The sequence below is a fragment of the Xenia sp. Carnegie-2017 genome, unplaced genomic scaffold, assembly GCF_021976095.1.
Source record: "Xenia sp. Carnegie-2017 unplaced genomic scaffold, XeniaSp_v1 HiC_scaffold_14, whole genome shotgun sequence".
NCBI lineage: Eukaryota > Metazoa > Cnidaria > Anthozoa > Malacalcyonacea > Xeniidae > Xenia > Xenia sp. Carnegie-2017.
Window position 1 is genome coordinate 4,185,532 of NW_025813447.1, and position 13,952 is coordinate 4,199,483.

Genomic DNA, 13,952 nt, shown 5'->3' on the forward strand with positions numbered 1-13,952 from the left:
AGTTCTAACATCTGAACGCTGTCAGTGCAACCTTGTGCAGAATCAATCAATAAGTGATTTTTTCTGCTTAGCAACCTACAATTTCCTCAATTACTTTCTTTATCCAACTGTCAGCAGGAGAGTGTGTTTGTTCATTTTACAGAATGCAACAAATAGAGTTAACTTGGACTGATAAAGTTAATCATATTTATTTTGACATCATTAGTAAATAAAAATGACCTTAGACTTATGTACATTAATGATTCTTCTTAAATATATGTACATGAATGAGTCTTCTAATGTCAAGAATCATCTTGGTAATTTTTAAATACAATACATGTGTTAAACATACAAATAATAATTATCAGTTTCTTCTCTTTTACTTATGAGACCAAACAATTCTCAGAAATGGCGACTAGTCTATTGACCATTCAACTTTCAATTATTTTTGGAAGCTGCTCTAACTTCTAATTACAAAAATAAATTAGTATGACCAGTGGTTTTTATACCTAATCTTTTACCAAGCCCATTAAAACAATGAAAAATGTAAAATGCTCTGAATCCACTTATTAACTTTTATCGAAAAACTTTAAGAGAGAATGAAGTAATAAAGAACATTAAAAATTAGAGTTTAATTCATGACACGACAAACTCTTGAGAATGCTCTGTGGCTGTGCCATAATGTGATTAGTATAATAAAAGAGCATATCAATACAAATTGTGTTAGAGGTAACAATTATGGCAGTTTAAACCTAACATACAAATCCGAAACGAAACCATCAAACACAACAAACATGGGCTTCTGTAGAGCGTATGAAAACGCACCTTAAATCCAATCTTAAACCTCATAGATTGCATTTCAGGGCATATAAATTGCTCAGGTACTATTGCCCTGCATTTTTTGACCATAAAAATTACGTTTGAGACCAAAAACTGACATTAAAGGCTATTAAGAGTTTCTATTCTCACTTTCACCACACTAGCGTATAATGATTTGGCGAAGGAGGCTTTCTTTCAACATGGCGGCTAAGATGCGCGGAGCGACATGCGCGAGCACAAAAACTTCAAAGGTTCCGACACGAGTGAGACTTCTGTATACCATCTATTCTGCTTACGATCTGACCAATCAAAATCAACCAACAATTTTTAAGTTTTATATAAAGAAACAAAGCGGAAAAAACAAAGTATAAAGTAAATAGTAAGACCATTTCACTTTGAGCTCAATGCTGTATACTTCATAAGAACGCTGGCAGCGTTAGAGTATGCTCAGAAAATGAAATTGACATACAATTTTCTTCAATAAAAATAATTTCGATTAAGCGGGCCTGGTGTTTGTTCCTTTTCTTTGTACTAAGTACGCAAACATTTTGTATACTAACGCCAAATGAAACATAGAATTCTGCAAGTAAATGAAACAAATGATATACAATGAGATTTGAATGAGAGCAACATTGGGCCAATAGTGTGTATACCCAAAGATCTTTGTATAAAATAACAACAATGAAACGCATGCGCCGACTGGTTCTTTAGCTGAGTTTCATTAGCCTGTGCAAATCGATCTGAGTTCAGCCAATTAATTCAATCTTAGAATTTGCTAAACAATCATGAATAGAAAGAACGTTGTATAGATACCAAAAAAAAGGGGAAGAAGATAAAGAGATATAATGTGTTTGGCGAAACGCTCCAAACAAAAATAACGACACTTACAACGAAAACATTCAAGGATTACTTATTTTGATTTAGAATTTTTACAGAGTGGTTCAATTTGTTCATTGTTCTTTGCAGTACTTCCACTTAATGATTTATACGATAAATATTCAAAATAGCATTGTAACTTTAGAGTTTAGCCAATTTTACCCATAGCAAATTTGGCTAACCGTAAGTAACATTAGGTCATTAAGGCGCCGTTTGTACTAGGTCTTTCTATGGCTCTTCTCTTAATAGTCTGTTGTCGGCGCTTTTATCTTGGTGGATAACAAATTTCACGAGATAACACAAATCACTATGACACCGCCACTGGCATGTTTTAATTAGTCAAATCTGATACGTCATCTACTTGTGCTAGATTATTTAATGAATTAACGGGTACCTTGTCACGTAAATCGATGTAATTGGCTGAGGACAGTATTTAGGGAGGAGCTTTACTGTCTTAACGTTATTGTGTTAAAATGAACAGTTTGTATCTGCTAAATCTCTTTACTCACAGTTTACTAGGTCATACAGGTGCAAACGAAAGGTGGCGTATTTTTGACCAAAACGATGTCTTCATCTAAGAATTCTAAGGTGCGTAATGCTTCTGTCTATACAATTGAGTAATTGGCACTGTCGTTTAATTGTCAGTGACTTTTTTTTAAAAAACGTACAACTTTTTACATTCATGTTGTAATTATCTAACGGAATATTCAACAGTCAGCTATCGAGATGGACTAAACTGTTGAGGGTTAAAAATAATGATCCAGGACTTATAAAACTCAACCCATTTCTGCTTTAACTAAAAAACCAGAATTTACTACAGCGTCTTTAGTAAAGGATCGAGTGCTGCAATATGTCTGGTTAGAGTCATTATAGTCCTTGAAGCATTTATATACTTCTTCAATGCTATATTCTTGTACAGTACTTTCAACCTTCTACTCAAATGTGTATCATTATTTGTTTTAGTCTGCCACCATTAGTTTATAGACGTTTGTATGTGTGCATAGCTAGCGTAGCATTTCGGTAACGAACAGAAGAGATGGAAGAATCTCGGCTCACTCTACATTTTTCGATGAAACATTGCTACCAGTGAAATGATACATAAAATGGTCTTACAGCTGAATGGGTGATCTTAGTATCTCTATATAATAATACTGAATGTAGTAGGAGCCCTTAATTGAGCTGTGTAGTTTCTTATCTGGAGTAAGTTCATTTACAATATGACATAATGGGAGAATAGACAGGTAGCTCTCAAAAGTGAGTGTCTGCTAGAGTTATAGAGCATGTTCAGAATCAACATCAACCAATCTTTGAAGCAAAAAATACATCAGCAATGCTATATTCCTATATTGTACATTTAATTTTATAATCTAACGCATTTTATTTGATTCTGATCAATTCCAATGTCGTCATACATGTCAGTATGTGTGAAAAGTTAGCAAAGTATTTTTGTATTGATCAGAAGAGATAAAGGAATGACGGTTCACTCTGAATTAATAGATAAAATCTACTTGAGCATATCTCAGAGTCTTTGTAAGAATTTTTAATGTGGTTTATTAAGACTAATCTAAGAGGGGTACTGTGATAATTAGCAAGTTCATTTAAATTATAAGCACACAATTGATGAATATTTTGACAGGTACGAGTCAACAGGTAGCTGTCAACATATTCAAAGAGCGTCGTTTAGAATTTTATTGCATATTCCCAAAAACAAGCCAGCAAATTTTGAATAACATGTAAACTTGTGTGTCTGGTTGATTTTAAGGTATTTGTTTCAAAATAAATATATTGCACGAAATGCAATTGAAATTTTGACCTTCATTGCATTAAGTTTGACGGGAAACATGCATTTCTCGCCAACTGCGTATATATTCCTCAATAATATTTAAGTCATTGATATTTGCTGCTGTGAACTCAAAGAGTCGGAAAAAACTTAGTGGACGTTTTGTGCTAAAAGGAGAATGAGGCAAAAGCGAATAGAATGAAAAAGGCTTTAAGATATAAAGAGCAAGTTTCAAAAAGTTTGTGGAATAAAGTCTGTCTAAAGGTCTCTGTTTGCGGGTAAAACATTGTGGATCGCAGGTAGAATGCCATGGGTTTGAAAAACTCCGTTTAACCTTCATTTTTTGATAAAATAGTTTGAGTGAAGTTGCAAGGCTCAAAGGAAATCTTTTTTCTACATAATTATGCAAAGTAGAATGTACTCTTGACTGCAACATACGGGCAACTAACATGCACGAAAGCTCTAAAAGACGTTAACAATAATAGCTTGCATCAATCATTTAAAAATTTCTCGAACACTTCTCGATGAAATTCATACTATATGTTGTTGATGAACACTTGACACTCATGATATAATTTGAATAGCGTTGCATAGTTGCTCAAGAAAAGTAACTTTCCAATCGTGGTTGTGTAAGGTTAAGTTATATTTATCATCTATCCATCTCTTACGATGTAAACTATACGTGTTTACAATATGAAAACTTTAATATTGTCTTCTTACAAACTAATCATGGCGAGAAATTACGCGGACAGCATGGCATCAGACTAGCTAGTTGCTCGTTGCAAGAAATATTAGGTTTTTATTTTTAACCATTTACAATGCCATTTGCGATTTTTAAGACAATTTTTGGATTTGTAACCACAAAAAAGTCCCTATTTTATTACTAATCCCAAATCGATATGAATATTTTTCAGACAGGCAAAACAAACTTACATTACGCAAAATCATTAAATTTAACAGCATTCATGTTATAAGGTCGCGTATGGAGCGCCATAAAAAAATATAAAAAAAAATATTTACAGGTTATATGGTCTCATTTTTTCGTTATTTGCTTAAATAGTTCATTATTTAGAAACAATTTATTTCTACGCCTAAATAAACCTTTAGAAATAAGCAGTTCATTATTTAACATATAATATATTATTTGCTAAATAACATATATATTATGTGTTAAATAATGCATTATTTGCTAAATAAAGCATACCTATTTAACAAATAATATACATTATATGTTAAGTAATGTACTCCCTAATTGACAAATAATATATTATATGTTAAATAATGAACTGCTAATTTGTAAATCATTAAAGTTTTATTTAGGCATAGAAATAAATTGTTTCTAAATAATGAATTATTTAAGCAAAAAATGAGACCATATAACCTGTAAATATTTTTTTATATATGGCGCCCTAGAGTCGCGTTGTTGGTTCCAAGAGTCCGTTAAAGTGGGGCATTCAAAAATTAGAGTTTCTGTAAACTTAGCATTAGCTACTTTTATAAACATTTTCGCAACTTTTTACCCGTGACCAATTGACAAGCTCGTTTTAATACCCAACCAGTGGCGGATTACTAATTACGAAGGGGCCTGTAGGCTAAGACGAATTTGTGGGCCTTTAAGCAATAAATACTCCTCCCACTATGTTTAGTTTTGCTTTTCTTGGGGAAAAAGCGAATACATCATGAGTTCTGTGCATTGCGCATTCGAACAGTAGATAGTACGAAAGCCATTTTTTCTCTGCATTCGATTGCTTGTAAGGTGTTTAACAGCATACGTGATCTAACTTAAGCACATTTAGCTACCCCAGAATAGCAAAAATGTTCAAATCCTAATTACGTCTAGATACAACGGGCCTCTCGAAAGCACGGGCCCGTAGGCTTAAGCCTACTTAGCTTAGTGGATAATCCGCCCTTGACCCCCACCCGGTCTTCGCCGAAGAAACGTCATTAATAACAGAATGCAACGCATAAATAGGTTTGCATCTTGTGTAAAACAAAAGCTTTAAAAAATTAAAGCTTTAAAATGATGCTATTCTATGACGATCGTGCTACTCAAAGTCAAACAATACATATGTGCAATTTTTTCATCGTGAATGATCATCAATCAAGAGACCATCTCTTTGATGGCTTCTTGCACATGTAACGACTCTAATAACACAATAATGAACTTAAGCTTTCAACGTTTTGGCTGACACGAACGTCATGAGTTACGTTTGGGAACTAGATCTATGACGGCGGTTTTGATGTAAAGGTTTTCGTTAAGCTGACTCAAAATGTAAGCTAAGCTTTCTTTTGCCTTCAATGGAGTTTGGAATTTTGTTTTAATATTGTGTCAGCATAACACAATTTTAGGAATAAAACAAAAATTACGCTTACCTCTCACGTTTCTGTTAAAAACAAGAGCGCAAAAACAACCAATTTGCCTTCTTTGACTTCAAACACGGCTACGTCATCAAAATCGTTAAATTTACTTCCACTTGACGTTACAGATTTCAAAATATCTCTAATTTAAGCTCTCTAATATAAAGGAAGAGCAAAGTGAACTCACAAAAAAATAAGACTTAACTCGTACTATTATTACTTTCAAACGCAGGATTTAAATGTCGAAATGGATTCAACAAAAAAGAGGATTGACATATTGTCTTTCGACGGCGGAGGAAGTCGAGGTGTAATGGAAGTGAAGATTCTCGACGACGTTTTACGTTTGGCAACGATTGTTTTGAAAACACCTGAGACTGTGAAATATCTTGTAAAGGAAGAAAATGATGACAAAGAAGAAAACTTCCTGGAAGATCGCGCAGTTCGAGAACGTTTGATCAACGATTTGAGAGAAGTTAAGGATCCCATTCATCCAGCTGAAGTGTACGAGATGATAGTTGGTACCAGCACAGGAGGCCTGATCGCGTTTGGTTTAATTGGCGGAAATAAAGTGGGGAAAGATCACCATACAAGAAAACAAATGAGCATAAATGAATGCATTCATATGTATCTCACAAAGGCTAGAGAAATTTTTAGGAAGACCTGTTCTCAGTGGTTTTTTTCTCACATACCTGGGTTGTCTAGCATCCCACTTGTGGCATATTCGCAAGATAACGTAAAAAAAGTCCTGCAGAATCAGTTTGGTGATTGCAGCTTAAGTGATTTAAGTGGTGAGGATCCTTTGAAACCTGTTGCTGGAGCTGTTGCAAGAAAAATCGGCAAAAACAAAGATCTGGTGCTGTTTGATACAGCAAGCGATTACTACAAGAGTTACAAAGCTTACGAAGTCTTACTCGCAACATCAAATGCTCCAGTTTACTTTGACACTCCAGTCAAAATTGGCGACGATGAATTTGTCGATGGAGGCGTTGGTGGAAATTGTCCTTTGGCACAAGCAATTCCCAGAGCACAGGAACTTTTGGAAAGATGGTAAACACGTAGAAATAGTTTCTGTTTTATCAATTGCACCTCCCTCGTCTTCAGAATCAGAAATTCCTTCTAATGGTGGTCTTACAAGTTGGTTACATTATTTTGTCAACGAATCAACCAATGGAAACGCAGTGTACAACGACGTTGTGAAGCAACATAGATGTGACAAAACTTTGTTTCAAAGGTTGTCGCCACGTGGTAAGAGCTTACAATCGTTTAAACTTGACGATGTCGATGTCCAAAAGATGTTAGATTACATGGAAAAAGAAAAGGCTAAGGATGACATGTTTCTCGTCGACGTTGTTGCCACTGCAATGGTTGTTGTCTTTACGTCTGTTGAAAAAGTGAAAAATGAGCAGAAAACCACGTTGACCACAGCAGCACAACTTGCTAAAGTTGCAGGGCTTGCCTACGAAAGCAGGAAAGAATATGAATCAGCAATCGTTTCGTACCAAACAAGCAAACGTCTGGAAGAGAAAGTCGGAATTGATTTCCCTTATTTCGAAGTCTCATATAAAATTGCAAAATGCACGAAAAAACAGGGTAATTTCCAATTGGCAATGAACTTATTCAAATCCAACGTGAAAGACCTTGTCAGTCAACAAGATGATGAAAATAGTTATGATCTGCTTGTCGATAACATGCTCGAAATAGCAGACTGTTACCTTGCAACGTTTCGATTTGCTGATGCAGAAAAATATTTAAAGGAAATCCATAAACAGTACATCAAAGAGAAAAAGAAATTTGCACGTGTCCTAACCAATGAAGCATGGTGCAAGCAGGAACTAGGAAAATATGAAGAAGCTGTCAAACTTTATAGGGAGGCAGCTACATACACCGCAGATGACCTCAATACTGAAAAGGCAGAAATTCTGAATAACATTGGATTATGTTTCGTAAGTCTTGGAATGAAAGAAAAAGGGCTTGAGTTTGTTCGGCAAGCCCAAGACATAAGGAAGAACTTAAATACGCCGAATAAGGATTCCCTAGTGGCTGAATCTCTTTTCAACGTTGGGTTTTGCTTGTTGAAGAAAGGTGATTATGAGGAGGCTATGAAAAATCTGGAGGATGCTAAAGTTATATACGATCAACTTGGGGACGAGATAAGCATTTCCTTAGCACTGAGAAATTTGGCTGCATGCCTGTCTTTAAAAGATCCCCCAAAATACGACCTTGCTTTGGTTTACGCCCAACAGGCTCTGGAAAAGATAAAAAATTCTGTCCATCATTACCACAATCTTGGAATTTCTAGAAGCTTGTCAGTTCTTGGTTTCTGCCTTTTCAAGGCGGAAGGTTTAATGAAGCAAAGCAAAACCTGTTAGAAGCTTTGGACATCACCGAAATTTTGTTTTCAGAAGACCATCCATGGCTGATAGACATTTATCAGCTGCTCTACGAATTGCATACAAAAGATGGCGAGGAGAAGGAGGCGGAGAAATACGAAACGAAAAAGATAAGCATAGTCAATGAGATAGAAAAAATGGCTAAGGATGTGGATACGACTAAAGATGTAAGATGGAAGTCTCTTCACGGACTTCCTTTTTTCTGAAAACATTGGAAATGTTTTCATAGTAAAGTTTATATAGCTTGGGTAAGGATAGCTATAATAACATGAAGTACACAGGAGAATAGAAAGAACATAGTTAACCTTACATATGCATAGCTAAGCGACACCAAACACTTTTTTACATAGCCCAAAAAGGTTCGTGTAAATAACTAATCAGGTAATGAATGTAGAATGTCACAGAATAAACACTTGAAAAGCATTTAGCAACATTAATCTTTACTGTTTTTCGAAAACAACTTGACAGAAAGATACAACGACAAAGCATTCAAGCAGGGACTTCTTAAACTATCATTTAAATTATTTAAAATCTCTCGAGGAACAATGTTTCGTAACTTTATATTTATTTCATGGACATCTCTGTACTTTCGAAAAGATATGGATTTAGGCATCAACTTTAGGAGATTTGCGAGACAAATTACTCAGTATCTAAACACCTGCCACATTTACGAATAACCACATTCAATGTTTGAAAAGTATGGTTTCTTAAAAGTTTATTTTTAAGGGGAGGAGTGACAATTTTTCAGATATTTTACGCATGACATTGCCAATGAGGTAAATATAGAAGAGCACAGGGGCCGATTGCTCGAGGCATGGATAGCGTTATCCATTGCATAGAAGCAAATTTTTTTAAATGGTCAGAAACCTTCTTAAAAAGGTAAAATGTAAGGTTTGAACTGAGCAATCATTGTAATAAAATATTGCTTCTAAGATAACAAAGTATCTTGGTGGTATGCAACTTTTAACTAGTACGCTTGTTGTTTGTCGGCAGGATTTCGCCATTTTTGTCACCTATTTGTCGTAAATACGGCTAACTCGCGTTCTTTTACAATTTTGCGATATGATGCCCGGTTTTTCAATAAGATCTTACCCAGTGCGTGCCTGCACCTCTGCAATTTATTTATTGCAAGATTCTTTGATGTGATTGCAGTTGATTTGACCTTTCCAAGTTATATCACGAAGCTCGTTCAATGATTCATTACGTTTGTTGCTAAGTTCATAAGTACCATCCAATCAAATTGTATGTTTGGAATAAAAGCCGGTTACGAAAGTCTATCTAAACGTTTAAACTTTACAATACAAACGAACTAGGTTGACTGTAGCTGGTTGGATGTTTCACATTATGTCACACGTTATCGCTCTCGGGCTTGTGACATATATATGTTGGTTTGCTGTACCCGGAACAAGTAAGACGTCATTGACATTTTTTATAATAAAGCCTAATTTACATTAGCAACTTCCATTGTTAATGCCAATAAATCAAATAATGGCATTCATTATGTCTGATCAAATGAGTTTCTTAAACTTGTTCACATTTAGTAAATAGTCTTTGACAAACATTTTGTTTGATTGTTTTGATGATTTGATATTTGATATACCATCGTTTTAATTACTATGATTTTACAAGATGGGGAGAGGGGGTGGCAACATGACAAATTTTTATTGCACTTTTATGGTTACCAATCAAAGTTGCCAGCACAAATGATGCGGGGCCTCCGATTAAAGCTTGATTCAACTAAGGTTAGTTTGAACTGGCTAGTAACATGAAGTTTAACTCAATAATGTGCTAATTTTCAGTAGATAAACAGCCACTTACAGATTTTGGATTGCCATTTAAACTCCATAATTATGCATTTTAATTAATTGTTTTGACAATCAGTAATCATTGAAACATTTACCTTACTGGGTTTGCTTTGCGACAGCATAACACGAAACACAATAAGTTTTCCTACCTTAATGTCATTACTTACCTTTCATTGTACAGGTCTATTTTCATGGCATCCAACACTGATGATACTTGGTGTGAGTAAACTGTAAGAGATAATATACCATCAAATTTTTATCATCAATTACCAATAACCAAGTAAACAAATATGCATGCAACTTTTAAAGGATTTGATCATAATAAAAAAATATTGGATGTTTTGAATGTATTGTAAATCAGTGTGGTCAGATTTGATAATTTTTATTACCATATCTGCTCTGCAGGGGCGGATCTAGAGTATGTCAAATCCGTCGCGCGACTGATGTTTGAAATTCAAAAATTACCTATTCATATTAATTAAAAATTCATTAATTATTCTTACTTTATTATCGCATTTACTTCGTGATAAAAATCCAGCTTTATTTATTATTGAAAACTAATGACTAATGCAATGAATATCTTCATGGTAACCAGATCAGTTGAATTTTAATTGACCTGGAATAACCGACTGATAAGCGGGTGGCTTGACTGGTTCGACTTATAAAGGAGTCTATGAACGCCAGAAACGCTATTTTATTGGTCAATGGCCAGATCAGTGGACAGTCTGGAATAATCTCGACCGATAATAGGGGTGGCCGGACCTATAAGGGAGTCCAATTGCTATCTTACAATTGGTTCATTTGAATTTTTGTCTTACTGTGATTGGTTTGACCGATTTCGACTGATAGCCAACTGAACTAACATAGTCAAGCTCAATGTCTGAATTGAATGTTTGATCGTTCATAGTAATTTTCTGAAGCATGATAGAAACTAAACTACAATCAGATGGAATTCATGGAAATCTTTTACAAATTCATATATTGACATGAATGCTGCTTTCCAAACTGGGAATTTTTTCAAGAGGGTGAAAAATTTATGGATGAATTGTAAATGCTTGGCAAAGACGATCTCGCGAGCGACATTTCAGTCATTGATGTTCAAAAGAAAGCCTACATTGTTTTGAGTTTTATCAGCAGAAATTTACATCGAAAATCGTAAGTAAAGGACAAGTGAAGTGTATGCATGAATGCAATATATCAAAGTCAATTTATGCGAGTGTGTGATGCGATTTATGTTAATATGGCGTATGGTAAGCAGATTGATGCTTCTAAAATTGTTGTTGCCGAAGGACTTTTAGCTATGATTTCTTTAATGCTTGGCCGTTATATGGCAGCGAAATCCTACATTTCTGCAAATATATTTCAATGGACAAAAAATCTGTAGCCATAAGGTGCCATACTATTATTTACTTTATCATAAACAAATGTTTGGGGCTTTTCAGTTTATGATCATTGATCATTCAATCATTAGACAGTTATACTACATATTGTTTAAGATTTGAGAAAACTAACATTGATTACATGAGAAGCTGTTTACTATAACCTGTGATTTTGAGTCTTATGATCCATGAAGCTTTTTTATTTTGACAATTTGACTGGAATGGTATTAAACCTGAGTATTTCACATACATGAAATGTTGTCCCATGTCACATATTGTCCCCTTTTCTAACTGAACACCTCATGTAGAGATGTAAAGGTGTGTTAATCTACGGCTCATACCAGATTGTTGCCATAAATTCCAAAGGGCTATTGATGTATGAAAAGCATTTTCTATAAAGTAAAAATGTCTTCCTATGTATGCAGATAAACCTTGAAATTTGGCAAAACAGCAAAGTATTTTTCATGATCACTAGGTAATTTTTCTGATGATCATTATAATTTCTAAACTAAATTATTTTAGATTTACATTTAAACAAGCTTTGATCATATGAAAGATATTTATCACAACCAGTAAGCATGACACATAAACCATTTTAACATTCATGTAATTATATAATTAAAGACATGTTGGTTACATTCTGTTTGTATTTGATAATACAATGCTACTAGTGATTGCTATATAGCACACCTTGCAGAAGATAATAGTCTAGTGAAATGCCTGATAAACATTTATGGCATTAAGCTAACCTTAACTGCAAATTTTCACTCTGATAATTTTGCTTAATCTTTGGCAGAAAAAATTTTGAGTTTTTCTCAAAGGGTGAATTTGCTGGCACTGATGTGGAGATGGGTAAAGAGTTACAATAAACTTGCATGGTTTGAAGTCTGAGCTTTTCTATATCTATGAACTGTCACTTGTAGTACTAAATTTCTAACTTAACTTATTAGAGGTTTGAATGGTAATACATAGAGGTAATACATAGAGGTTTGAATGGGGGTCTCTAGGGGGGTCTATGCCTGACAACTTGGTAGAAATTTTAAAGAATATATCTGTTTTTGAATAGCGTTATTGTAAATAAATCTTACGTTCCTAGACATGCTAATGAGCCATATATTTGGCATGATAATGAGCCTAAATATTTGGCAAAACATTCAAGTATTGTTCACTTTATTTTTTTTTTTGAAAAAAAACGTAAGAAAAATGTGTTGTTTTTACGCAAAAACGATGCCCACAAAATACATTTTGTATTGCTCTAAAACGCTGAAAATGGCATTTTCAAGACTCTGAAATTCAAAATTTCTCAGGGGAGAATGCCTCAGATTCCCCCAGGTGCGGAGCGCCTCCGACGTTTTATGACTGATGTTTGAAAAATCCTAGATCCGCCCCTGCTGCTCTGGTAAGATTAGACAGCCCTACCTGATTATATAAATAATTGAAACAGGGGGGGAGGCATTCTACATGGATAAACACATTAGTCATAATAAATTAGGCATGTATGGTCACACTCATGTGAAATGGTGTTACATAATGTACAGTTTTTGTAAGTTATTGAAATGAGATAAGTGTAATATGCAATAAAATAACAGTGCTAATTACTTTAATGTTTTAGAAATCAACTTTCAAAGTTTGTGTTAACATATGGCCTTAGTACTGATAGAGGTAAGAATGTTTTACATCTTAATTTTAGTTTGGTTTTTTCATGCTGGAGGCAATTCTAATATTTTCAAAAAACAGTAACCTTTTCCCAAATGCAACTCAAGCAGTCAAGGTTCGGTGCCATTGGATCCTCCAAATTTTGGCAACATCTTGTGCTGTTGGAGGATTTCTTGTCATCTTTATAAACAAGAATCGAAGCAATAAGCCACATTTCATATCCTGGCATGGCATTCTTGGAGCCATCACTATGTTCCTAACATGTATTCAAACATCCATGGGTACTGGATTACTATATCCCAAATTACCATTATTTAACACATTAAAGTTAGTCACATTAAAGAGACTTCATGCTTTATCCGGAGCTCTTTTTTTCATTCTCAGTTGTTTGGTAATTTTCCTAAGTCTCTATTCAAATTGGTTTGTAAGGAAGGCTGGGTTGTATACTCTTAGTTGGTGGACATGTGCTGTTTGTATTATAATGCTAGCAGTCTTTGTAAATAACCAAATTGCACAAGTGTATTTGTTTAAGAAAAAGTGATATAATCAACTATCAAAACGTTACAGTTGAATAAAAAAGTAATAAAATTTATACCTTGAAGCACTGGTCACCGTGTTGGAAAAGTATCATTAAATGTTTTCTCTTTTCATCTGCTTTTTTTGTGTTTTTCATTTTTATCCCCTTATTTTCACGAACATTGTTTGCAAAATACCTCATGACATTTATATTTGCAATCCTAAATCAGATATATTTGCCTTATTAGATTTATGGTCAAGTAACACGACAAAATATAATATAAATATAATACAGATCTAAATATAATACAGGAAAACAAGATGTGATCAGAGCTAATATCAAATTTAGTGAACTGTAGCCATTTTGATTCGAAAACATTTACCATACAATATT

At 34.3% G+C, this 13,952-nt stretch overlaps 1 protein-coding gene across 1 annotated transcript; it reads left to right on the plus strand.

The window, feature by feature from the left end:
• Nucleotides 1-9,309: 9,309 nt before the first annotated feature.
• LOC124434604 (transmembrane reductase CYB561D2-like) lies at nt 9,310-13,651 on the plus strand. The gene is made up of 3 exons (XM_046984494.1): nt 9,310-9,610; nt 10,189-10,226; nt 13,077-13,651. Exons 1-3 carry the CDS (start codon nt 9,535-9,537, stop codon nt 13,581-13,583), a joined length of 621 nt encoding a protein of 206 aa, XP_046840450.1. The 5' UTR covers nt 9,310-9,534; the 3' UTR covers nt 13,584-13,651.
• The last annotated feature ends 301 nt before the right edge of the window (nt 13,652-13,952 follow it).